General features: G+C 39.6%; 1 protein-coding gene across 1 annotated transcript in view; it reads left to right on the top strand.

The window, feature by feature from the left end:
* The first annotated feature begins 5,222 nt into the window (after positions 1 to 5,222).
* wapla (WAPL cohesin release factor a) overlaps positions 5,223 to 27,573 on the top strand; it is a 37,709-nt gene continuing 15,358 nt past the window's right edge. Inside the window, exons 1-7 of the mRNA XM_057847664.1 lie at positions 5,223 to 5,482; positions 12,700 to 13,068; positions 13,238 to 13,922; positions 19,734 to 20,038; positions 23,119 to 23,249; positions 25,445 to 25,540; positions 26,113 to 26,295. Of these exons, the coding sequence (XP_057703647.1) occupies positions 12,726 to 13,068; positions 13,238 to 13,922; positions 19,734 to 20,038; positions 23,119 to 23,249; positions 25,445 to 25,540; positions 26,113 to 26,295 (1,743 nt within the window). The 5' untranslated portion in view covers positions 5,223 to 5,482; positions 12,700 to 12,725. The remainder of the gene's footprint in view (positions 5,483 to 12,699; positions 13,069 to 13,237; positions 13,923 to 19,733; positions 20,039 to 23,118; positions 23,250 to 25,444; positions 25,541 to 26,112; positions 26,296 to 27,573) is intronic.

The following is a 27,573-nucleotide window of genomic DNA, read 5'->3' on the forward strand; positions in this document are numbered from 1 at the left end:
AGATCCGAGGAGAAAATTCTTGGGGGGGGGGGGTCGTAAGTCCATCTAACTAACTAACGACATGTTTTATTTAAGTTGCTAAGCCTGTCGCGATATGCATTGTGCAATGAATCCATTTATCGCAAGGTAAATAAAAATGAGGGCGGTAATTTTCACGGCTGTGTACACAAATGACATGTAGAACTCCTTACTATTAGCCTTGCAATGGCGTACCGCAAGCAATACGTCACTTCCGCTCATTAATATTCATGACATTAGCTACTGTTGCTAAGTAGGGACAAGCCACCGTTTGTCCCTAATAGGAAATGAATGGAAATCGTGTACGAAGGAGATGTTTACAGAGCTAAACCTACCAATTCTCTCCGAAAATGATGTGCCTGGTGCCAAATTCACTGGCAAAGATGTGGAAGAACATAAAAATGTTCAGTTAAAGAGATGGCTTGAGTGTCGAAGGCTGAAAAAAGACGAAAAAAAAACGAGCCGACCTAAGCATGTTTCAACAAGCTACCCTTTACCATCAGCCCTGTCTTTCTTACATATCCTCTGGTTGTCCTACGTCTCTTACCGTTCTTGGGGGTAATTTAGTTAGCTTTGTGTAGCGATCGCAAATGCTACTCAGTGACAGCCAACGAACACTTTTAATTTTTTCGCTGATAACACATTATATTTCTATAATTTATTTACACTTCTCCCTTACTAAAGTAGTTTTTTTAAATATATACAGTATATATAAATAACAGAAACAGTAACAGTGGCAGTCAGATACCATTGTAATTCTTTTCAGGTCATTCATTGTCAGACAGAAGCAGAACAGCACAACGTTACGCTAAAAGAATAAGTTAAAAACATAAAAATGGCTTACCTCTTTGTTCTCTGAAAGACCATGCCAACCCAACATAATGTTTACTGCATATGAAATGTGAGTGGATTCACCGAGCAGGTGTTAAAAGTCCGCACAAATTGATTCGGCCTTCACATTTTTTCCTCCCGAGTTTTTGGTTTTCGGAAACATAAGAAGAAAACATCCTTCATGTGTCGTAATGTCTAGAGTTGTCTCTACAAGTTCCAAAAAAGCAATGCATGATCGGCATGTTCGTTTTTGAAAGATTTGCCTTGTACCCTCGCCCAGGCTAACCACTCCACGGACCTCCCACGACCTCCAAAGGCTAAATGGCTAACTGTTTTGTGGCTCAAATAAAGTATTTTCCGTCCATACCTTCTTCCAAGTCTTCTCTCATACCTGTTTCGGGGCCCTCCGCCCACGCCCGTAACAGCAATATGTTTTTAATATGAACTTAATAGCCCAAATGGACCTTATAGGGATCCACGGATAGAAAGACATGTAGTTCTTAAAAGATAAATGTTAATACTAGTTATACTAATTTGATATTAAAACTCCTCGATGTTTTCATTTTAATAAAATTTGTAAAAAATTAGGGCTGTCAAACGATTAAAATTTTTAATCGAGTTAATTACATCTTGAAAATTAATGAATCGTAATTAATCGCAATTAATCGCAATTCAAACCATCTATAAAATATGCCATATTTTTCTGTAAATTATATATATATTCTGTAAAATAATTTGTTGGAATGGAAAGATAAGACACAAGATGGATATATACATTTAACATACGTTACATAAGGACTGTAGTGGGCATTTCACTCTACTGTCATTTAAATCTGTCTATGCTGTCCTCACTCCGAAGCGTCTACTTTTTCCAAAGCTAGACAGCTAGTGAACGACGCCTTAATAATCAGACTTCTTCCTTTTTCATCTGATTTATTAATAAAATGGCCTCAAACCACTGTCCTCTTTAGACTGTAGTGAAACTACAAAAAAAAGTACACAAACATTGCATTAGCAACAACGTTAGCTTAGCACGCTATACAGGTTCACTAAACAAAAACAAAAAGCGTCTCATACAAAAAATATAACATTTCGCTTACTAACATAATATGTACATTCTTTGCAACAACCATACTTACGGACAAATCTTGTCCAAGGATCATATAAGCACAACATTACAACGTAGGCGTCATCCCGAGACGTCGTGCAGCCATATTGAACTGGCAAGAAAGCAATAAACCATTTTGCAAAGCGACCACAAGAGTTCGCTGTTAGACATCACAAAAAACCTTGCTGTGAAACTTACCAAAAGGCAGAATACTGTCTGAGCGGGACATGTGCGTTAATTGCGTCAAATATTTTAACGTGATTAATGGTATTTGAGTTCATTATTTTTTTCGCCTTGCTTTTACGGCTTCTCACTGTGCTTTTTCCTCAGTTTTTTTCCTATTGTCTCCCTTTTCGCGACCGTGTGTTTATTATGTGTGTTCAACAAACCCTTGTACTCAACCCCTCTGGATTTGTTGTCTGCTTTGTGGTCAAGCCTCGCTCCGCAATCTCGGACTGTTTGTTGCCTTTCATCTGAGGACTTGAGTTACTGATTGCAGCTAATAGATCGCTAAACAATACACATACTATTGATGAAGAAAAAAAATAACATGGTCATTGTGGTGTTTCTTGATTGTTGCCAAAAGTGTGGTATTGAACGCTCCCTTAATGCAGCGCCAGTGCGGAGTGGAATAAGAGAATCACGTTTGCTCACATTGTGTCTCACGTGCTTTCAGTACAAATAAAGTACAAGACAGTCCTCTTAAGATCTCAATGTGCAAAATAAGGCATCATTATTATCTGTTGAGCAGAAAATTATATACAAATAGCTTAAAAAACATTGATTAATTCGTTTTCCGTGGCACTTATTCACTGGGAAGCAAGCTCCGGCAGCAACATCTGAAACAACTGAGAACAACGGCAGGATGATCATCGACGTGGAGAGCGCTTTTACGTGACAAAAATAAGGTAAGCCGCCATTAGACGTCTCAGTAGAGGCAAACTATCAACGTTTTCGTGTGATGCAAAAAATAATCAAACTGCTGTGTTTCACTGTATACCCTAATCATATGAAAAGCACACGACAGCTTTGGATGCTCACTATCTTAAATTGGAAGGGCAGAACCGACGACATGTTTATGTAGTTAAAGAGTGACACAGTGGAAGTCCGACAGCGTGTCCACGTGACGTCACCGCCCTGAGACATCAACAACAATGGCGATCAACACGTTAATTTTTTGGTTTAAAATCTTACAAATTGTATTAGAACGAAAATATTAAGAGGGGTTTTATTCATAGGCGGAGTTTGACTTTTGGGGGGGGGGGGGGGGGGCACAACATGTTGATGACCCCGAAACGCAGTGTCAGCAATAAAATTAACTTCCAAGAATATTTCTAATAATAAATTGACAATGATCGTTTTTTGTTTCCCATCATTCTTGAGGAGAATTCTAAATCAGACTGCTTAGGCAATACTTTTCGCCACGATTGTCATCCATTGAATATGGTATGCCCGCCGGTGTCGTGCCAATGTAGTTACCCCAGTCAAAAATTGTATCCCCTGGGCGGAGCCGTATGGAGGTAGATGTGTCTTTATTATTCAATTTAAAAAAAAGTTGCACCAATAAAAAAAAAAGTTGCTTCAATCAAAATATATGTTTTCAAAAAAAAAAAAAAAAAGTTGCTTCAATTGAAAAAAAAAAAAAAAAAAAAAAAAAAAAAATGTGTTTGAATGCAAAATTAAAGTTGAAACAAAAAAAAAATGCATGTGAAAGCTATTTTTCTTTGATTTTTTTTTTTAATTGAAGCAACTTTTTTGATTGAAGTAATGCTGATTTGTGGGCAACATTTTGGCTAGGACGTTTTTGTCTTTATTATTCAATCAAAAAATAGGTTGCTTAAAAATATATATTTTCAAAAAGAAACATCACTTCAATCAAAAAAAGAAAAAAATTCAATCATAGAAAACGTTTTTGAGTGCGAAAAAATATTTGAGATTGAAAAATTACATTAATTCTCTTAATTGAATAAGTTTTCTTTGATTGAAGCAATCCTTTTTGTGTTTGGGCCATATTAGGGGTAGGAAATTTGTGTCTAAATCATTCAATTCCCCAAAAAGTTGCTTCAATCAGAAAAATAATATATTTTCAATCAAAGATAAAATAAAATTGTCCTCCCTTATTTTTTTTAATTAATTAATTTATTATTTTTTTTAAACCTGTCCTGTTCAGCTGTTTGACACGGAGAATGGAAGTCTAAGTGCCCGGGTTTCACGCAATGACACTTTTCGGTCACAGGGGGGGGGGGGGGGGCTGGCCCCCCTGGGTCCCCCTTAAAATCCGCTTATGGTTTTATTATCAAATTATTATAAAGAATGTAAAGAATTAGTATATATTAGTATATAGTATATTAGTATATAAAGTATATAAAGAATTATATGTCTTTTTATCCATGGATCCCTTTAAAAATTAACTTGATTGTTTATTTCTTCCTTTTTTTTTTTTTATCACAATGTTCACTTTAAATTTGGCTATCTGTGTATTTTTGCTTATACACCGCATACACATAAAAATCAACTTTACAGCCTGTGTATGATTTCGATTAGCTTGGTATTAGAAGGGGGGCTCTTCAACAAAAGAGCCAAACAGAAAGCTCCGCTCTCCCATTTCAACATTTTTTCGCTGACCACGCGCATTTGGATGACCTTCCAATTACTATACTGTATTTTCCTTCCACATGTAAAAACACTTTATAGATGTTTTAAGCAGCCCACAGTCACGTGTTATAATTTCAACTATTTAAGATATTTGTGGTTTTTGAAAGGTTAAAAGTGATATTTAGGTGAAAAAGGGGACAAAGGAAGTTGATTTTTGCTGCCATTACATGGTTTAAAGATGTAACTGCAACAACAAAACATTGTAATATTAAAAATATTTTTGTTTTAATTATACGAGGACACAAGTATGGAAAGCAATCCGTCATGGTTCCAAAAGTGCGTCTGTACCTGTTTAACAGAATGTTTTCCACATATAAGGACAAACAATCAACGTAGAAAAAGAAATATTAAAATGTTAATAATTTGAAAACTAACGCAGAGTAGCGCGTTTCAGAAACTTTATCAGCTAAAATCAATAATTGTGGACGTCAGCTCAATTTCACCTTTTCCCATGGTCATTTAGCGCCCTCTATCGCGTAAGTAGACTTTCTTTTTCTTTTAACCAATCAGATTTGAGTTGACTGCGTAGCGTTAAAATAACCGCGCAGCCGATTGGCCATTTCCTGTCTCGGTACCCCGCATCTGTTGTGCCACTGCTTTCCTGAGCAAAGCGAGGAGGGGAGGGGATGTCACAATGGCTGCCACAAGCGCTCCAAAATGCGAAAGTCGGGATTATCCACTATATTTAGAACGCGTTTGAACACGCGATTTTAATTTTGTTGCTCCCCGACGATTCTGCAGGAGTTTTTACCGCTTGGGGGACCTGTTTCTTGCATTGTTAGTACTCTGCCGGACGGACTTTACGCGCTTGGTGTGAGAGATCAGGCCTAGCCGGCTGGCTAACAAACAAGCCTTTGCCAGAGTTGGAAGGTAACACAGTGTACTTGCCAAACTACTGTTTGAAATGCCAATTTCCCACTTAAACTCACTTTCGTATTTTTGCTTATTCCTTATCCGCATTTAATTTCGAATGTAAAATTGATGAAGGTTTGCGGTCCAATGCGAAGTGTGTGCTAAGAGCTATAGGCTAACTTTGTGTGAACTTTACAACCCGATGGCCCGCACGGAGCATTGCTGCATTGTTAGGTGGACCAAAGTTAGTTTTACTGACAAATGAGAGTTGGGTTAAAGTTTCGCTAGTAAACGTGCATCTGATCGACTTGTTAGTAATGTACGGATCGTTCGAAGACTGACGGAAACGTGCTGAAATAGCCATGTCAGTTAGCAACCCGGCTACCGGTGCAAACTTTCATAGAAATAGTAGAATTACATTGTTAAAGGGAACCACTGATAGACGGACATGTAGTTCTTAAAAGATAAACGTTGTTATTAGTTAAAATAATTTGATTTTGAAACCCCTCTTGATGTTTTCGTTTTTATACAATTTGTAAAATTAGTTTCACTAGTAGGTCATCATTGTTGTTGACGTCGCAGGGCGATGACGTCACTGGGGTACGCTGCTGGCTTTCAGAGCATGACTCTAGCGACTTAAACGTGTCATCTGTTCATCCCTTTCAGTTAGAACCTGAGAGGAACCTTAATAAGCATGACAGCAGTGTCGATATTTCACAAAACCAGCTGCAAAAGCAAAATGAACAGGAAAGACGGGATGAGACGAGATGATAGGACAAAACGTTCTGCTGGAATGTGCTACACCGGTGAAACGTCCTACAACAGGCGAATTTGACACCCAAAGTACTACCGTGCGCTTTCAGCTTGTTTTGTTTAGATGCATACTGATGGAACATACTAAAGATGCCTTAAGAAAATACTTAAACGTAGTGATATCAAATAAGGGTGGTTTGAATGCACAACGTGTCAACAGATCAACAGTCCTCTTTAAGTTACCACAAGAAAACATAATGCATAAAAGTATGAGAGGGAAGCACGTGTAAAAAGTATTTTGAGGCAATGACAAGGTAATAAAAGACTCAATAAAAATACATAGTAAGTACAGTGGTACCTCTACATACGATCGCTTCGACATACGAACTTTTCGACATCCGACGTAAAATTTGACTCGCCATTTGTTTCTACATCCGACGACATGCTCGAAATTCGACGACAATGGCAGCACCGCAGACGAATGCACGGCGGATTTTCTTGTGTGACAAATCAACACTGGTTTCAGAAAAGGTTGGTACAGGTGATGAAACAAGGAAAAAGTTGACGCTTACCTTCTAAATGAAGATGCAAATGACAGAAAAATATGAGCGTAGGGTGGGCATCCGTGAAATGGCTCAACAATACATCTCCACGGTCCTCCTCCGACCATCGTTCGCCAGTCTTTATAAGTTAAGCTGACAATTCTTATTGTGGTAACATCTCCAGAGAAATCGCCAACTTCGCCACGTTTTTATCATTTATTTCACAACTTATTCAAAACAAAAACACCTTCTGTCTGCCGCAATTGACGGTGTTCTCAAGAAAACATTCAAAGTGAAAGTGAAACTCAAGCTCACCGGTCTGTCTCTGGCACGTCAGCCCCGCGGTGCGTTCAGGGTCAGCAAAAAACGTCCGCCACATTAGAACTCGATTCGTTACATTAATACAGGAATTATTATTATTATTATTATTATTCCGATTTTGAATTATAATTTATTTGTTTTGCTATGTGTAATTGCCATTTGTAATAGTACAAGCAGTATTTTTTAAGGATTTAGTGAAGGTTTTTGGGCTGTGGAACGAATTAATGGAATTATAATGTATTCCTATGGGAAAATCCTGCTCGACATACGACCATTTCGACTTACAAACAAGGTCCTGGAACGGATTAACTTCGTATGTAGAGGTACCACTGTACTCGCCGCTTTTAACCGGTGTGCACGTGTTGGACATCTCGCCTCATAGGAAGGAATTGCAGAACACCGTATTGTTCGTCTGGGGACAGTGGCAAACTACGTCATCACCCCGAGTGTCCATTGCGTGCACAAAACATGGCGCCCTCCGTAGGTCAAAACATATACTAAATACTATATATTTTTAAATCAATGGCAATATTTTATGTGGTGCTAATTGCATATTTTATTAAAAGAGAACAATTGTGGCTTATTAGAGCCTACAAGTCTTTATGTCCGAGGTTCCCTTGAACAATTTGTCTTTTACAGATTGTTTAAAAATCAGGGAGTTTTTTCATGGCTCAAAATTTAAATGGTGCCATTCTCATAAATTGCATATTGTCGAAAACGGACACTTTGAAATTGAAACAAATAACGTGTAATTTTATAGTTCTGTAACGGTTACAATAACCTTTTTTCTTAAACCCGTCGTTTCAAAACGTTCCCAATTGATACAGGAAGGTCGAGTACTTGTAAATTGTTATTTTTGTCATTTTCCTAGTTTTTGTTTTGCCTCCATAATAATAGGTTTGGTGAAACCAATCCATGTTCTACTGCTGATTTCTTTAAAAAAAAAAAAAAAAAAAAGAAACGAATTAAAATGAAGAGAAATAATCATCTTTAATTTGGTAATCTCCTTGTTTACATTTACAACAGTATTCTGCTGGTCTTCAAATTTTGTCAAAATACTCTAAATGGAAAGATCGATGTGTCGTTATACTCGTTGATAGGTTTTACTACTTACATACTCGCAGTGTTGGAAAAGTTAATTTCTACATGAACTAGTTCAAATTGCAGTTCACAGATTTTAAATGAACTGTTCAGTTCATAGTTCATAATTCAAAATTGTAAACCAAAGTTCAAGGTTAAAAAAAATGAACTTTTGTAGTTCTGTTCTTCTCCACCAATAATTGCATCAAGCTATGATTGACAGTCGATATAGAACCACAGACAACAATTATTTTATCCACTTTAACACTGAAACTGTCAGATTCATCTTAGATATTATATTTATTTTATATATTCATTTTAAATTTCAAATTCACATTGCTACTGACCTGTAAAACCGGCTTAAATGTTGATACTGGTCCGGTGTTGTCTTGGATTTTGCACCCCATTTGAAACGGCAACTTTGCCGTTCTGTGCATGCGCGACACGTTACAAACTGCCGCGAATGCAGCGATTCCAAAGTATACACCAAAAACTTTCTATAAAGAAAAATATGTACTTAGTGTACTTGGTCATGGACACACAAGAAGGAAAGTTATCACGCACATGTGGCCATGTGGCTGTGCTCAGCTCGACTGCACACCGCTCTTATTGTTAACATCTTCCCTGTGCCGTTAAGCATTCATTCACGCAGTATTCATGTTGTAACTGAATGTAAAACAATGCTTATTCGCTGCCTTAAAAGCTTCAAGAGCAAAATCTGACAGAACACAAGGTTACGAGAGCTGTTGTCTCCTGTGTCCATGCTGCCGTATTTGCTCAGACAACACAGCCGTGACAGGCAGCTCGGGTTGACAGGTTGAATAGTTTTCAGCTTTTAAGGTTTGTTTTTTATAGTGTTGGAGCCTATGGCTTTATCTGCAGTTTTGTTGGAAGGGCTCTAATTCTGAAATCATGAACGAAGTTTGAAGGCCGCTTACAACCGCTGTAATGACCTCGTTCACACTAACGTTCATGAGAGAGAAATATGATGCCAAAATATTACCCAAAATATGAACATGTTCATGAGCGATCCTTTATTGAACTCATTCATGCACAACACTGCATATTCGTTACTGCAAGATTGATGCTACTTTCAGTTAGCTCTTCAGTTTTGTTTTACATTGCGGAATGAAGTTAAAGGTAATAATATTGTAATTAAAAATACAATTATGTGTATTTTGTGTGTGTGGCTTTACTGTAGTAAACTTGAACTGCTGAGTAGGTGTTGCGTGAAAGAATGACTTTAATGTTACAACATAATTCTTCAGTGTCTTTATTATAATTGAAATGCAGTACCGTGTATTTAAGTGCACTTCATTTCTATTCATCATTAAAGTATTAAAAAATAATCTTGAACTGTTTTAACAGTTTTTTAAAAAAAAGTTTAGCACATGTTTTTAATATTTATTTTTAGAGGCGTGCGAAATTTCCAATTCTTACATTATTCGCCATTCGGCCGTGGAATATTTGAGAATGATTCACAAACATCCAAATTCCGATTATTTAATTATACAAGGTAAAGGGAAACCAAAACACAGTAAGCGCGGTCTTTGGGACGCAACGAGGAATGGACCAAGAGTAAATATCATGTTCAACTCATGCCGCTAGATAAAAAAACAATAATACCTGACTGCGGCCGACAGTCGCTACAAACAACACCCAGTTGCTAGTTGCTACAAACATACGCCCACATAATAGATATCACATATATATAGAACTAGATGCGAAATGATAGACTTGTTGGCGTTAGTAAACAGCCTCCATCTTAGATGGCGAGATAGTGTAAAGCGCTTTGAGCGCCTTGAAAGGTGGAAAAGCGCTATATAAGTATAACACCATTTACCATTTAAAGCAGTAGACTTCTCTGGAAAGCTCTAGTGGCGCGAACCTAATTAACTTTTTATCTAAAATACTCATAAATCTAAATTGGCAAAATCTTGACTTGAATCTATCTTTAAATCAGTATTTCTCAAATAGTGGGGCGCGCCCCCATGGGGGGACGCAGAGCGACGCCAGGGGGGGCGCATGTGACCTCGGTGAACATGCTTTGTTTTCCTTTTTTTTTTTTGTGCCGTACTGGAATAAAGTGTACTTGCACATTCACTCAGTGGGTGGCAGTGGCGCTCTCAAACTCAGAGTGCGCGCAGTATTTTTGAACTAAGGAAGAGCACTCAGCACACAGAAAACATATGAAGAGCAGTGAACCGCCGCCGTTTTCACGCAGCGACCCACTGTCTTGTCCGGTGTTCGGCCATTCCTTACTACGCTGCGAAACGTCCTACACAATGCTAAGCGCGCTTGTGCATGCATCCACACGCATGCGCACATCGGTTAGAAGCGGCGAGTACTCACTATTTTTGTTTTTATTTAGTTATCTAGAACCTTTTCACTGCCTCAAAGATACTTTTTGCATGTATAACCCTCTCATACCTTTAACCATTGTGTTTTTTGTGTTAGCTTTGAAGCAGTTGACCACATTAGTCACGTAGTGTATTTAGACCGTCCTTATTTGATATAACTTCATTTAAATATTTTCTACAGGCATTTTTTTTATTACGTTATTCCTGTATGCATTTAAACAAAACAAGTTTAGAGCGCACAGTAGTACTTTGGGTGTTAAATTCGACTAATGTAGGACGTTTCGCCGATGTAGAGATTTGGCAGAACACCGGTTCTCACGTTGCCGCCCGAGAAGTGCCATTTTCGGCTTGGGATCGTCACGACGACCGCCCTCACCTACGGTTCTACCTCGGCCGCCGAGAATGCGCTTTATTCGTGCCGTTTGCCTTTTAGCTTTGACTTTTAATACAGTGGGTGATGAGGAAAGACCACTGTTTACTGTGTCTAAAAATAATTATAGCGGACAGCCAGAAGCCAAATCAATTAAGACGCTACTTAAAGACATTAGACCCCAATCTCATTGATAAGCCGCTTGATTGTTTTTCAGCGAAAACGTGCCGAATACTGCCAACAATCGTCCTGCTTTGTCAGTGTTATATCAGTAAACCAGTGACCATTGTTAGCATGCTCATTGCAAAATAACTCCACACCATTGCAAAGGAGGTAATACTGTGAGGCTGTGAGCAGCAAAAATAAAAACTGTCCTTCAGTCCAAGGACACTCTTTTTTTCTTTTCTTCAGTTTTGTTTTTTCAGTCAGATTTTTTGGCATATTGTCCTCATGAGTAAATGTTTCTAATCAATTTGAATTTGTTATTATTTACTGATTTTATTACATTTTATTTTTCTGTATCAAATGGTCAAAAATGTATACCTTGAGTGTATTTTTACAGTTTGGATGTGACTTTTTTTGAAATTCAGGCAAATTGATGTCAAGTCTTCTCTGTTACAAACAAAATAATGTTAATAAAGTTATACTTTATTATAAGTTGATCTATGTTACTTTTTTACTTTATTAGAAAAAAAAGAGACAATGTTAGGCATATGTGTATTTATAATAGTAATTTTATAGACAAATGATACTATTTACAGTGGCGGCAGAGAGTTTGGGGGGGCGCAAAACATTTACGTCTTCCTTGGGGGGGCGTAACAGAAAATAATTGAGAAGCACTGCTTTAAATGATGAAACAGTTTTAAAACTTTCACGTGTTGAAAGTAGACAGAAGGGAAATTATGGAATAACAACCAAGTTTAACAACCAACAGCTGATTCACAACATTAAATTGAATGTAGTTCAAAGCTGCTGATACAGAATGGGGACTTGAGTATTTTATTTACTGTTTTGAATTGTTAACTTGATACTGAAATAGTAGTTTGGTTTAGCCTGAGATTATTTTTGAACAATTTTGGAATTATTGTATGTAACATTAAAAGCGGGGGGAATCAATCATCGATTTATAATCGAATCATAGCCTCTGAATCATAATCGTAATCGAATCATTAGGTGCCCCAATATTCCCACCTCTATTTATTTTATTAGTATTAGTACAGTGTATATGGTATAGCCATACTTCATTTATGAGTTTGGTCTTTGGTGTGGGAAAAAAAAAACACAATACAAGCAAGTAACATTGGACTTTTGAGGAACTTTGGTCAACTAAACTAGGCTGAGCAGTTGCATTCAGGCTGCTTGTGCTGTGCTGTGGGGCACAGTATTTTTTTTTTCAAGTTAAAAATGTTTGCGTGAACATATGGGGCCAAAATCACAATTCAGTTCAACAGATTGTCTAACCCTAACAGCAAACATAAAGCGCTTGTTTGAAAATAATGTGTTTTTTTGTGCACTTGACAGATGTGCTTTGTTACAAAGAAATAACATTTGCAGTCAAGAAAATCATTCAACAATTTTAGGAGTTTCTTTCAAAAGTTTCCTATCCAACGCCTTTTTGTATACCACAATTACAGTTAAAAATTACCCAGCTAGGTAAGTGCTGGTTAGATAATACATTTTCACAATGCGAGAGCTTTTGAAACTAGATACGGCCAAAACTTAAGCCTAGATGTTCTATGATTCTGGATACACCACTCAATGTTTAATCACCCCAGCATTTCAATATTGTCCTTCTGTTTTTGCTCACAGGTAATATGTAACATAAAATCATCATTATGACATCCAGATTTGGTAAGACATACAACCGCAAGGGAGGGGAGGCCAATTCCAAGTTCGAAGAGGTATTCTCCAACAGGAAGCCCACCTTGAGCACTAAATGGGGCGAGACCACCTATCAGGCCCAGATGGGGGCCAAAAGGCCTCACTCAAATTCGGATGAGCAGTCCAAAAGGCCCCGGCTGGAGGACAGCGACAGCGGGGAGGACCCATTTGGGTTTGACAGCGACGATGAGTCGTTAAGGGTTGACGAGGGCGGCGAACCCACAACGGTCACTGAAAACGTCGCTGTTGTGACAACTGTTTCGCAGAGTATAACCAGCCTAACTGCCAAAATTCCAAGTGAGTAAAATGACCTGCATATTAGTGTTGTGTGTTGTAGTGTGGAATTTTCAATAAATTCTTTTGAGACCAATTCCTTGATGTTTGTACTTAGTCCAAAGCACCAGATACTACTTCAAGTGTATTTTTTTAATCAAAATGTTCCTCTTCTGTCCTTGTCTGTTTGCAGTCAAACCAGCAGTTGATGTAAAGGTTGTCCAAAATAATAAGCCATGGTACAAAATTGTGCCGCTGAGCAACCAGGCGCCGACAGCCGCGACTTCTTTGTCCAACACCGCAGCCCCCTTGTCTATACACTCTTCAGGGACACAGAGGACCGTCTTTGCTCTTCAAACTGCTGTCACACTGGCCGCCGATATTCCAGGTGGTTGCTCAGACTTCCAGACCACCCCCTCCTTTTCTAATAATGATGCACCACCGTCAGTAGTAGAAAGTCCTGAGCAGGAGCCTCCTCCAGAGCCAGTGGACAACATCCCCCCTTCCCCGTTCACCCTCAGAGCCTCAAATTGCAAGAAATACCAACCTCGTCGGTCAAACAAATTATGCCCAGAAGATGACACCGACGCAGCCCCCGAATCGGAGAATACCTCTGAGAAACCCAACAGTGTTGTTTCTGCTTCAGCAAGCAACGACGCCGCCAACGCAAAGGCGCCGGCCAAGCCTGCAGGCCGGGGAGCCGGGAGGGTCCGTGACTACACAGTCCTGCACCCCTCCTGTGTGTCTGTGTGCAACGTCACCATCCAAGACTCCATTGAGCGCAACGTGGAAGAACTGGTTACGCCGGCCACGCCTGCCGACCTTGGAGATGTGGGACAGATGAAGAAGAAGTCAGACGTGCAGCCTAAACCTCCAAGGTAAGTGATTAGTAACTGGGATGTACCATATAATGTTATGAGTTCCCCAGCTGTATAATATGTTGAAGAAGTACGACAGTGTGTACAGTAATTATATTTAAAAACAATTTATTTCTTAACATTCACCTTTATGGTGTTTTTTTTCCCCATTTATTTATGCATAGAGGGGTGGGTTTTTTTTGCATTGAAAACAAAAACAATATTTGTTGCCTTAGAACAGAGTTGTGGCTACACCCTTAATTTTCTTGATTTAACATATTACCATCTGAAGCATTCTTTTTATTCATAAAAATATATATACAATACAAGGGGTGAAATGATACAAGTAGAGCTGAAACGAATACTCGGGCAACTCGAGTAGCTCGAGTTTAAAAACTTATCCGAGTAATTTTATTCACCTCGAGGAATCGTTTAATTTTGCCAGCTCTAAGTATCACGTTTTGCCCGGACTACTTTTAATGCGGGACGACGCGCTGACGTCACGTGCGTAGAGTAAGAAGCAATAAAAAAAATACCTTACTGCAGCCGACAGCCGATACAAACTGCGCCGACGTTGCTAAAAACTACGCCCGCATGTTGCTACGGTGGTAGCACGTAGCGTCTGATGCGTGTCATAGATATCACATGTACGTAGAACTAGGTGCGAAATGACCGACTCGGGGGCGTTAACAAAACAGCCATCATCTTAAAGCAGTACACTTCCCAGCGCTCATAAATAAGATTAACGTTACTGTCACTCGCTCACGTAACGTTATCCCTGCGGGGGGCTAGGTTTCTATTCATTATGACCACTGTTGATGTGTGGCTAACTTTTACATACAGGCATTATTTAATCTGTGAAAACAGTGCTGTAGAGTGATTAGGGCATGGGTGTCCAAACCTGTCCGCAAGGGCCGCTGTGGGTCCTGGTTTTTGTTCCTACCAAGCGAGCACAGACAGTTTAACCAATGAAGTTTCTGCTAAAACAAGCAGCACCTGACTGCAATCAACTGATTACACTTGTAAGACACCAGACTGGTGAAAAGATGTCATCTTGTTTTGTAGGAATGAAATCCAGCACCCACTGCGGCCCCATGTGGAATAGTTTGGACACCACTGGATTAGGGTGTAAAATAAAAACTTAATAATGCTAACTGTCGATTTTAACTCAGTAGTCATTGCTGGATAAAACACCAAGTAGACCTGGTGCCTAATGTGCTCCAATACAGTACAGCATTTATTTTGAACACTGCAAAAACTCAAAATCCTATAAGGACATACAGTTTAGACTAACTTCAAACTTAACTAGAACTTATAGCTTGACACAAGTGGAAATTCAATTGAAACACGTGGGAGAAACTCCTAACTTTTAAGTGATGTGTGTTATCAAGCGTAATTACATTTTTAGGTAAGAAATATATATATGGTTTTTATAAGATCTAAAAGTTTTTTGAGTGAAAGCAGTGAATTAGTCTTTTTTTTTTTTTTTTTAATTATTTTATTTTTTTAGTCACATTTGAGATGCAATTGTTGGCTGTTTTCAACAATGTACATCGAAAATAAAGACATTGATTGACTGAAAATGGTTCAATATTATATGAAATGTCTTGTTTTCTCATCTATATTTATAATTGCTCTTTACCTAAAAAAAATGTTTTATCCGATTACTCGATTAATCGATAGAATTTTCAGTCGATTACTCGATTACTAAAATATTCCATAGCTGCAGCCCTAGATACAAGTCACTGTTTGGTCTGGGTTCGGTACAAAAGAAGAAACAAAAAGACTTATCATAGCATTTGAAAGTTCAAGTTTGTTCTGTTGGCTAAAACTAAATAAACAGCACTTATTAAAGTGCAGAATAAATAGAAGAGAATGTCAAACTTGTGAATTTGTGTTATTATTGCTCTAACGTTCTTTAATTCACAGTTAATGTTCAAAAATGGACAACGCACCCTTTTTTGTAAGGATCGACTCAGGTAACAGTTAAAGTTGGGTAGTACTCGCCAGCTGGCAACCTCGATAACTTTTTTATAAAAATAACAAACTACCAATTTCCATGTTTGATTACACACAGTTAACGCTACCAGTGAACATACACTCCCATATAAGATACAGTTGGGCAAATAAGTATTTAGTCAACCACTAATTGTGCAAGTTCTCCCACTTGAAAATATTAGAGAGGCCTGTAAATGTCAACATGGGTAAACCTCAACCATGAGAGACAGAATGTGGAAAAAACCCTCAGAAAATCACATTGTTTGATTTTTAAAGAATTTATTTGCAAATCATGGTGGAAAATAGTATTTCATCAATACCAAAAGTTCATCTCAATACTTTGTTATGTACCCTTTGTTGGCAATAACGGAGGCCAAACGTTTTCTGTAACTCTTCACAAGCTTTTCACACACTGTTGCTGGTATTTTGGCCCATTTCTCCATGCAGATCTCCTCTAGAGCAGTGATGTTTTGGGGCTGTCGATGGGCAACACGGACTTTCAACTCCCTCCACAGATTTTCTATGGGGTTGAGATCTGGAGACTGGCTAGGCCACTCCAGGACCTTGAAATGCTTCTTACGAAGCCACTCCTTTGTTGCCCTGGCTGTGTGTTTGGGATCTTTGTCATGCGGAAAGAAAGACCCAGCCACGTCTCATCTTCAATGCCCTTGCTGATGGAAGGAGATTTTCACTCAAAATCTCTCGATACATGGCCCCATTCATTCTTTCCTTTACACAGACCAGTTGTCCGGGTCCCTTTGCAGAAAAATGGTAAATGGTGTTATACTTATATAGCGCTTTCCACAGCCCCAAAGCATGTTTCCACCCCCGTGCCTCACAATGGGTATGGTGCAATTCAGTATTCGTTCTCCTCCAAACAGGAGAACCTGTGTTTCTACCAAAAAGTTCTATTTTGGTTTCATCTGGCCATAACACATTCTCCCAGTCCTCTTCTGGATCATCCAAATGCTCTCTAGCGAACCGCAACACGTCTGGCAGTGTGGGATCTGAGTCCCTGGCGGCGCATTGTGTTACTGATAGTAGCCTTTGTTACTGTGGTCTCAGCTCTCTGTACGTCATTCATTAGTTCCCCCCGTGTGGTTCTGGGATTTTTGCTCACCGTTCTTGTTATCATTTTGACGCCACGTGGTGAGATCTTGCATGGAGCCCCAGATTGAGGGAGATTATCAGTGGTCTTGTATGTCTTCCATTTTCTAATAATTGCTCCCACAGTTGATTTCTTTACACCAGGGGTCCCCAAACTACAGCCCGCGGGCCGGATACGGCTGGCCTCTACATCTGGTCCGGCCCCCTGAATTTTTTTTTTTTGTCTTTTGTTATTTATTTCCTGGCTTTTTCTGTGAAGAGCCTAGAGAGGGTTGTTTGGTTATTATCTATTTAATTAATAGTGTTATTATTATATTATTTTTATTTTATTTACTTTTGTTCCATGAAGAATCCAGAAAGGGTTATTTGGTTGTGGCTTTCTGAAAAACAATAAATTTTTATATTTAGGCACTCCTGCAATCGTCAAGTCTTTTCTGTTACAAACTGATCGCCGCCCCTCATCAGAGAAGGGAAAAGTTATGTGGCCCTCACAGGAAAAAGTTTGGGGACCCCTGCTTTACACCAAGCGTTTTACCTATTGCAGATTCCGTCTTCCCAGCCTGGTGCAGGTCTAATTTTGTGTCTGATGTCCTTCGACAGGTCTTTGGTCTTGGCCATAGTGAAGTTTGGAGTTTGACTGACTGAGGTTGTGGACAGGTGTCTTTTATACCGATAATGAGTTAAAACAGGTGCCATTAATACAGGTAACGAGTGGAGCCTCGTTAGACCTTTTTGGACCTCGTTAGAAGACGTTAGACCTCTTTGACAGCCAGAAATCTTGCTTGTTTGTAGGTGACCAAATACTTATTTTTCACTCTAATTTGGAAATAAATTCTTTAAAAATCAAACAATGTGATTTTCTGTTTTTTTTTTCCCACATTCTGTCTCTCATGGTTGGGGTTACAGTCCTCTCTAATCTTTTCAAGTAGGAGAACTTGCACAATTGGTGGTTGACTAAATACTTATTTGCCCCACTGTATATTTTTATATTGGCTAAAGTAAAACGTGCAAAACCTTCCAAAACTGACGAAGCATATCTTTAATAGTGCAAAATTAAAAACTCAAGCCCCTTTCACATACACCTGAGCGCCTTGTATGTGAAAGCAATTTCCCGGGTCGACTGACAACGAGATTACACTGACATTTAACGGGTCGAGTCTTGGTATAATGTCAGGGACTTTGGCGGGAAGTGGTATGCATGAAAACAAGTGTTAAATCCCGGGTAACAGCACGATGGCTTATGACGTAAATATCACAGTGGCCAATCGTCTCCTTCTCTTTCTTTGCAGTAAGATGAAAATCTGTAAACAAACATCGCAATTATCAACATAGCAAGCTGGAAATGGCTAAATAAACTGAACAAATAACAAAATTAAATTGCTATGAGATTGTCGAGCCGAGGAAGAGAGTCCATTGTCCATCTTTGAAAATGTGTGGTTTATTTCGGTGCCGATGTTTGGGTCCGCAACTGCGGAAACAAGGTCGTACGTCAAAGCATAAAACAATGGAAGGATGCGTTCACGGGTTTATTAAATACAAACAAAAATACACGCGATAGCGTAGAAGTGGGCAGAACACAATGGGTCCGTGACAGTAGGTCGACGTGGATCAATAATACTAACATAAGCGGTTGGCAGAGAGCCGATAAGACAACAAAACAAATACACTCAAATACCAGCACAACGTAGGGGATTTCAAAACAAGGGCAGCAGATGAACAAGCTATCAAATGGACAAAAATCGAGAATGCAAGGTGTCGAATGGCGCCCAGCAAGTTAATACCTCGGCACACTTCTCTCTGATCGACTGGGCTTAAATAAAGTGATGAGCTTGAATTGGCTGCAGTTACAACGTCGGGAACGCTCCCCCAAAACAAAACACTATCTGACCAACGGAATGTGACAGCCGATACCGACTAAAAATGACGTTAATGTCCGGGTTATAAAATCATGCCAACAGCCCTCCTTGCACAGAGAGCGCTGAGTGGGCAACAGGGGACAAGTCTCTGAAAGTGTCCAACCCGTGTCATTCCCGGGATATCTCTACATGCGGGAAAGCAATGACGCGAGTAAATCCTGCGTCACCTTACACCGGAATTTACCAGGATAAGTCTGCGAAAGGGCTTCAGTGTTTCAATGAATTCAGCCTAGGGCTACAGCAAAATAAACATTCCCTGATTTGAAAATGCAAAATACAGTTGAGTTCAGTGTTAGTCATACTGCATTTGATAATTCCCACTCTGTACATGGGCCATAACATTCCTAGTAGTGATTAATGATGACTTCTTCTTTGTCTGTTTTGGTTTGTCTTCTTTTTCCGTAATGTTGGGTTAGGCGCATTACTTCTTCCACCCCCTGGAGAAAAGAAGAACTAACACTGATATGGATTTTTTTTATTTTATTCTTTTTTAGTCAAATGTCTTCACCGTCTGACTGCGTGCACCGAATTATGATGCCGGTACAATAAAGGCACGGGACGAATACAAATACCTTTACACTCTTAATACGCATACATACACACCTACACTGGGAACACTGGGTGTACATGTTTCAGTGCCCATGATAGCGCTGGACATCCAATCCATTTTAGGATTGATTTCTGGAAGAGGCTGGCAACGAATGATCCTGCCCGCCCAGTCAAAATGGATTGGAGGTCTAGCGGCGTCAATGTCAGCCAATGAGTGTTCACCATAAAGGGTTAACACACTTCATTATCATTCATCTTGTAGATTCAGAACCACTCAGGTCAAGGCCAAGAAAACAAAGGCTGAGTCAAAGTTAGAGTTCTTTGGCTTTGAGGACGAGGATGCCCAAGGGGGCGACGAGGCTTCCGAAGGCGCTGGCGTGGGCAAGAGCAGCTATAAGATCAAGTATTTCGGCTTCGACGACCTCAGCGAGAGTGACAGTGACGACGAGAGCTCAAGCTTCAAAGAGAAGGCTAGGAAGTCTGCGGCAGCGTTGGCCGCTCTCAGCTCTGGGGTGGATAGTCCTCATACCAGTGACTCCCAGGATAGCCAGGCCAGCAGCAATACAGGTGAGGTGATACTTTAGAATGAGCATTTTCTTCCCCAGAATCCCCATGCTAGCTCTCACACTAAAGCTGTGCCAGAAAAAACAAGATAATGTCTTTATTGATCAAGATATTATTTCAGGAAAAGGTGAAGGTGAAATATACTGTATGTGCTGTACATTTCATGCACCGACATGTTCAGCTGTCGTCCTTTTTTATGATATCATTTGTATGAAGTTGAACATGTTATCTTTTATTATATTTAAATATGACAAAGTTTAACATTTAAATAAAAAAATGTTCAAATTATTTTCATTACCAAAAAATAAACCTCAAATTCTGGAAAATCATCAATTTCATGCCGTTTTGTTACATTATCAATTCTTTAGAAAACAAGATATTTACTTATATTACAAAGTCTACCTCTATTTGATTCAAGCATGTCAAAACTCATTACTCTTACAACTCTTGAATAAATTGTGTTGATAAATGTGTTAAGCGGTGGCAACTATATCATTTGGCACAATGTTGTTTTACACCACAGATGCTTCAAAGCATCACAGACGCTGGGGGTGCAAGGTTATACTTTTATTATACATGCTGAAATTGTGTTTGGTCTCAGGAATTTGTAATTTCACATTCCTCTCGCTTCTGTCTCAAATAAAATAACTCCTGCATTAATAAAACAACGGTGTGATTGCGTAGTGATAGATGTTAGTGTACAAATAGGAACACAAATTGTAAGTAACATTTTCCATATGATAAATTTTATCAAACCAATCGTCACGAAACAAACTCTCGGTGTCCCTGAATGGACTGCATGCGGTCACAACGCTGCTGCTCACACACAAGTGCAAGTTGCTTTTGCCGAGCTGCGAGCCCACACCAATTACACAGATAAATGAAAACCTAATAATCAACACTGCAATGGACAATACTGATAGTGAGACCCCCAAACACAAAGCACAAAGAGTGATAAGTCCCGTGAGAGCTTTACAGTGCCTTGCAAAAGTATTCAGCCCCCTTGAATCTTGCAACCTTTCGCCACATTTCAGGCTTCAAACATAGATATGAAATTTAATTTTTTTGTCAAGAATCAACAACAAGTGGGACACAATCGTGAAGTGGAACAACATTTATTGGATAATTTAAACTTTTTTAACAAATAAAAAACTGAAAAGTGGGGCGTGCAATATTATTTGGCCCCTTTACTTTCAGTGCAGCAAACTCACTCCAGAAGTTCAGTGAGGATCTCTGAATGATCCAATGTTGTCCTAAATGACCGATGATGATAAATAGAATCCACCTGTGTGTAATCAAGTCTCCGTATAAATGCACCTGCTCTGTGATAGTCTCAGGGTTCTGTTTAAAGTGCAGAGAGCATTATGAAAACCAAGGAACACACCAGGCAGGTCCGAGATACCGTTGTGGAGAAGTTTAAAGCCGGATTTGGATACAAAAAGATTTCCCAAGCTTTAAACATCTCAAGGAGCACTGTGCAAGCCATCATATTGAAATGGAAGGAGCATCAGACCACTGCAAATCTACCAAGACCCGGCCGTCCTTCCAAACTTTCTTCTCAAACAAGGAGAAAACTAATCAGAGATGCAGCCAAGAGGCCCATGATCACTCTGGATGAACTGCAGAGATCTACAGCTGAGGTGGGAGAGTCTGTCCATAGGACAACAATCACTGCACAAATCTGGCCTTTATGGAAGAGTGGCAAGAAGAAAGCCATTTCTCAAAGATATCCATAAAAAGTCTCGTTTAAAGTTTGCCACAAGCCACCTGGGAGACACACCAAACATGTGGAAGAAGGTGCTCTGGTCAGATGAAACCAAAATTGAACTTTTTGGCCACAATGCAAAACGATATGTTTGGCGTAAAAGCAACACAGCTCATCACCCTGAACACACCATCCCCACTGTCAAACATGGTGGTGGCAGCATCATGGTTTGGGCCTGCTTTTCGTCAGCAGGGACAGGGAAGATGGTTAAAATTGACGGGAAGATGGATGCAGCCAAATACAGGAACATTCTGGAAGAAAACCTGTTGGTATCTGCACAAGACCTGAGACTGGGACGGAGATTTATCTTCCAACAGGACAATGATCCAAAACATAAAGCCAAATCTACAATGGAATGGTTAAAAAATAAACGTATCCAGGTGTTAGAATGGCCAAGTCAAAGTCCAGACCTGAATCCAATCGAGAATCTGTGGAAAGAGCTGAAGACTGCTGTTCACAAACACTCTCCATCCAACCTCACTGAGCTCGAGCTGTTTTGCAAGGAAGAATGGGCAAGAATGTCAGTCTCTCGATGTGCAAAACTGATAGAAACATACCCCAAGCGACTTGCAGCTGTAATTGGAGCAAAAGGTGGCGCTACAAAGTATTAACGCAAGGGGGCCGAATAATATTGCACGCCCCACTTTTCAGTTTTTTATTTGTTAAAAAAGTTTAAATTATCCAATAAATTTTGTTCCACTTCACGATTGTGTCCCACTTGTTGCTGATTCTTGACAAAAAATTAAAATTTTATATCTTTATGTTTGAAGCCTGAAATGTGGCGAAAGGTTGCAAGGTTCAAGGGGGCCAAATACTTTTGCAAGGCACTGTATATTGCTGTTTTATATGTGAACATTCAATCCAATTTATTTTCTAGTGATACGAATCACGTGTCTCATTTTTTCCACTGACCAATCCATGGACTATTGTACTAGCGTGCTTAATTGGAGAAAGCCATTATGGATGCACGGCCATACTGTTGTTTTAGCAGCCATTGCAGTGCAAACATGTTTCCCATAACAATTTCTGATTGGCCGCTATAGCCAGGAAAGACGTCTGATTAAGTGACTTGATTAGAAAAACCTATTTTTCAGACGAGAGAGTGGTAAAAAAAACAACAACTCAGTTTCGTGAGGTTAACTGCAGCAGTGATCACACCTCAATAGCTTTGAGGGTAATTAAAATGCTGTGCATGTCTACTTAATCATTTTTTTCCTCCATCGAAGAAAATGTCCTCATTGTTAATAAGCTACTGGGGTTAAAGTCACATGACTATGCTTATTGTCACTCGCCATAATCACTTTTGTTCCTCCCGCAGACACTTTTGACTTCTCTGACGACTGCAGTCCGGGGGGCACGGAGAGCCAAAAAGGCCGCTCAGGGAAGCAAAGCGAAAAGTCCAAGGACCTGGGTAGTGGATTCAAGAAGATCTTTAGCGGGCCCAAAAAGGTCTGTGAGTCACGATGCAATATCAGTCTTTCTAACCTCATCTAATCTGGTGAGGGTATGGTCTCAACCCTCTAGAGTGGCATGATGAAGAACGGGTTAAGCATTTGTGTTGTTAATACTACTTATGGGCAGTTTCATCATTATTCTGCTCCAGTTTGCTGTGCTGCATTTACGTACAGCTGTTTATCTTTATTATCCTCTACCGTGGCTTTGGGTTTTTTGTTGTGGTTAGTCTTCCTTTATTCTCCATGTCTGCTATGGCTCACACACACTAAAACCTACAGTGCCGTAGTTATATAATTGTGTGGCACTTTGTGCCATTTTCATGTACTGCTTTGTGCGCTTGGACGTTGCAGTGTGTGTGTGTGTGGGGGGGGTTCTTAGGCTTTTCGCGCTGCTGAAATCTCAGGCCTGTCGTGATTTCGTTGTACAATATTTGTGTTCGCTTTTCCATTTACAAGAATAGAGCTTATGTTCAGCAGCTTATGTTCAGTGCTTCATGTATATGGGTAATGTATGTGGAACAGCAATACATTTTTTCACAGGCTAATTCATAGTTATAGTTTCGTTCAGATCGGTGGTTTGACTGTGAAAACCATTGAAATCTATAGTCTACCTCGCCACATTTATGTAATGTTATGTGACAGTCCTTGTGGATGTGTTGAACCGATTTATTTTTGTATAATCAGTTTGGTTCACTTGCGTACCGTTTCGGTTAGGTTTTATGCATTGGTTTTCTTCATGAACGTGTGCGGATCCAAAGTCCTTGGAGTTTCTGCACGGACAGCTTAATTGTTGGACACTATTGAGCAAAAGGGCTGTGCACAAGATGTCACCAGTCATAATGCCTCCATGACCACACTGTCCTCCTCACATCTATAATAGCATCCCTCAACATCTCATATTTATCCAGATCATTCTGCCTTGTTTCTGTACTCCTTTGTGTAGAGCTATGTGGCATGATGACTTCTGAAAAGTAACCCAGGCAATAGTGTGAACGTCAGTATAATTTAAGCATCTAATGTTTCTAATACAAGCTAAAAATGATGGAAAATTTGAATAATAAATGTAATTACTTACCTTGTTTTTATGGCTGAGTTGAAACAAAAGTAGTTGCGATGTGTCCGTAAACGGAGGTCTCAGGGGTAAAACGGGCAAATTAAAAACAGTCCGGGGGCATATTGTGCGATGAAACTGCTTTGAAAGCATCTAGACATGTTGTTCTATCAAACACAACAACAAGACTTTTCACTACCAGAAAACAGTGCGCAGTCCTTGCACATGAATTGTCCAGCTATGCAGTGTTTACAGACTAGTGTAGTGAGGCACCTACTAAGTCCTTTGCTCAGTGCCACTTAGCAAATGTACGTTTTTTTTGTACATTGTAAAAGTTTTAGCATTGAATACGAATACATAATTACAGACGTTTTCCTTTTCATGGGTATTCTTCAATCACATGTATCATGATATATCGTTAAAAAAATTCTTATAATATATCGCATAATGTAGATATTGTATATCTTGATATTATCGTAGGCCACATAACGTCACAGTATCGTCCCACCCCGACAGATAAATCCAAATTTGTGTGTCGACATTGTGCCACGGAGCCCGTATATTTTGCTGGAAATGTGTCTAATATGTTAGCCCACTTAAAATGGCACATCCAACAATGAATGTTGCATCTACACATCAGCTAATAACCAGATCTGTGTGTTTTCTGGGAGCAATGTGGCGTTGATCACATTGGTTGTCACGAAATTTTACACAAGTATAACTACACAACAGCGCTGTCAAAATAATGTGAAATTCTGCAAAAGTTGTCACATAGCAGGTCTTTTGTAAGAACATTTTTTTGTGTGTTCTGATTATAACATGATTAAGTGATGTCACTTCCTGATTCATTGCATTTTTTACGAGCCTCCATATCCAGGCATATCTTAACCAAACTATTTGACATCCTAGGTTTTTATTTTCAATTTTGTTTTGTTGTGAAGTTGGTCTTTAATTTCAAAGTTTTAAAAAGCCTCAAAAAGTCTTGAATTTTACTTGCCTTGAGCTGTAGGACCTCTGGCAGGCCGTTAGTTCTGATTCATAAGACTAATGGCATTTGACTTGATAATTTTCCACTAAAATGTACTGTTGTGCATCATATCATGTTTTTAAGAGATTAACCCACCAATTCATTGTTTCAGTCCCCTGCCAAAGCGGTGTACAACGCTCGACACTGGAACCAACCAGAGGCCGAAGAGATCACCGCACCGCCCCTCTCTCGATCGCAAACAGCCCCGGTAAGGCGCTGCCTCTCCGCCTCGCGACAAATTGTGCTCGGCTGCGATTTTTGTCATGTCTAGCATTAATCACGTGCCACTTAGGAGCACTATTGAGATGATAAAGACGCGCGTGCCTTGGTTTAGCGCACAATGCCTGTCGCATTATGGAATCATTGCCATTTGTTACACTATTCCCCACTGGCCCTCGTGAGCACAAGGCGGGATATTGTTTATTGGTCTCTCAGTAGTCAACAGTTCTGCTTTTAATTGCGCTAATTAGTCTCTTTCGCTTCAAGTGGAATTGTTTGCCCTGACAATGAACCTCCATTTACAAATATGCTGTGTTTAAATCTCCCCTTCTCCCCCATTCGAGTCAATGTTTGCTCAGGGACTAGCAAATTGCACTTTGTCAACTGGGATTTTCAAAAGTTGCCCTCAACTTTGCACTACCTCATCTGTTTAAAACACTTATTAAGGGCTTGTGTGCTTAACGGACTATTCAGCTGCGTTAAATTGTCAGGACATGCCATTAAACAGATTTTGTGGCTGCCGCCTGAGTACTGTTTTGCTTTCCTCCTTCTTCTCCCCAGGCCATCTTATCGAGCGGCGGAAGCAGCGGCGGTGGCAGCAGCAAGGACAGCAACTCCCATAAAGATGACGGCTTGTTCAAAGCTCCTCCACCCCCGCCCAAAGTCATTAAATCAGAGACCATCCCCACGCGACCTTACCAGGACATCGTCACTGCGCTCAAGTGCAGGAAGGAACATAAGGAGGTGAGTGTACTGCAACTAATGTCCTGTTTCAAGGGTTTCTGGGAAAGGTTGCGATGTGGAGATCTAACTTTTCCAGCCAACTCTAGCGTATGTTAAAGCAGTTCAGTGAATTTTAATTGGGAGAGTTTTTGTTGGTTAGGGCTATAACTAACGATTATTTTTTACAATCGATCAATCAGACCATTAAATGATTAATCGGATAATTGTCACTTTTTTTCAATTACCTTCACAAAATATAACTTGGAGTTGGAAGTTTTAGGCATGTTGTAAGTAAACAGGAAGACAAAACGGATTACTTATTTCCTTCAAAAATATTTTATTACAGCTTTAGTCTACTGTAGTCTACAACTCTAGTGTTTTAAGTAAAGTTGGACCGATACCGATACCAGTATCGGCAGGGGGCGCCGATCCAGCCCGAATTGGTGGTATCGGTATCGACGAGTACCAACATTTAGGGCGCCGATACCATCTACTGGCATCACTTGAACGCAAATGTACTGTCCTCCCACATGAGCTAACTTCCCAAATCCCGATGCATGACATCTGTGTGTCTTTGTCTCGAAATTACCAAATGAAATTAACACCTTCGTTCAATATTAAGGATGTAAACCGCAACGCATATCCGTGATATTACGCTGCCCATTTGGCATGACATTCACAAATGATTAGCATGCGTAAGCTAACGCCTGCCGTTGTACAGCCATTGGGATCAGAAAGGTTAAGACCGTGGGAGACTAAGCAAACTCATGGTTTCATGATAAACAATGAGTGGCAAATTAAAAGCGCCGTACTTCAAACTCGTCCTGTTTATGAAAGTCGAGTGTCATATGCTGGTGTTGTGCAGTAAAGAGCAGAAGTGACTTCTGTGGCCAGAAAACACTCTAGCGGCGCAGCGCGCACACTAGATATCATCAAATAGCAACCTAGATGTCCTTTGTTAGATCCCATGCCAACTCTCGCGCGCACACACTAAATATCATCAAATAGCAACCTAGATGTGCTACATTAGATCAGTACGTGTTACAGATGGACTCGGACCACAAATAGGATGTTTTGCTTATATGGTAAATATAGCTGCTCAGACAGCTGCAGCATTTAACAGTGTGCCCCACTTTACTAACAGTAAAGATTGTTCTCAGCACTTATATACAAAATTTCTTCAGATCAGTAAGAAGTAAGCTCATAAATATTATGCACTAAAATGCTTGTTCATATGGCACTGTTATTTTTGCTTATATGATGGCACTTTTATTTTTGCTTGTTAGCAAAAAAAATAAA

This window comes from Corythoichthys intestinalis, chromosome 10, assembly GCF_030265065.1.
Source record: "Corythoichthys intestinalis isolate RoL2023-P3 chromosome 10, ASM3026506v1, whole genome shotgun sequence".
NCBI lineage: Eukaryota > Metazoa > Chordata > Actinopteri > Syngnathiformes > Syngnathidae > Corythoichthys > Corythoichthys intestinalis.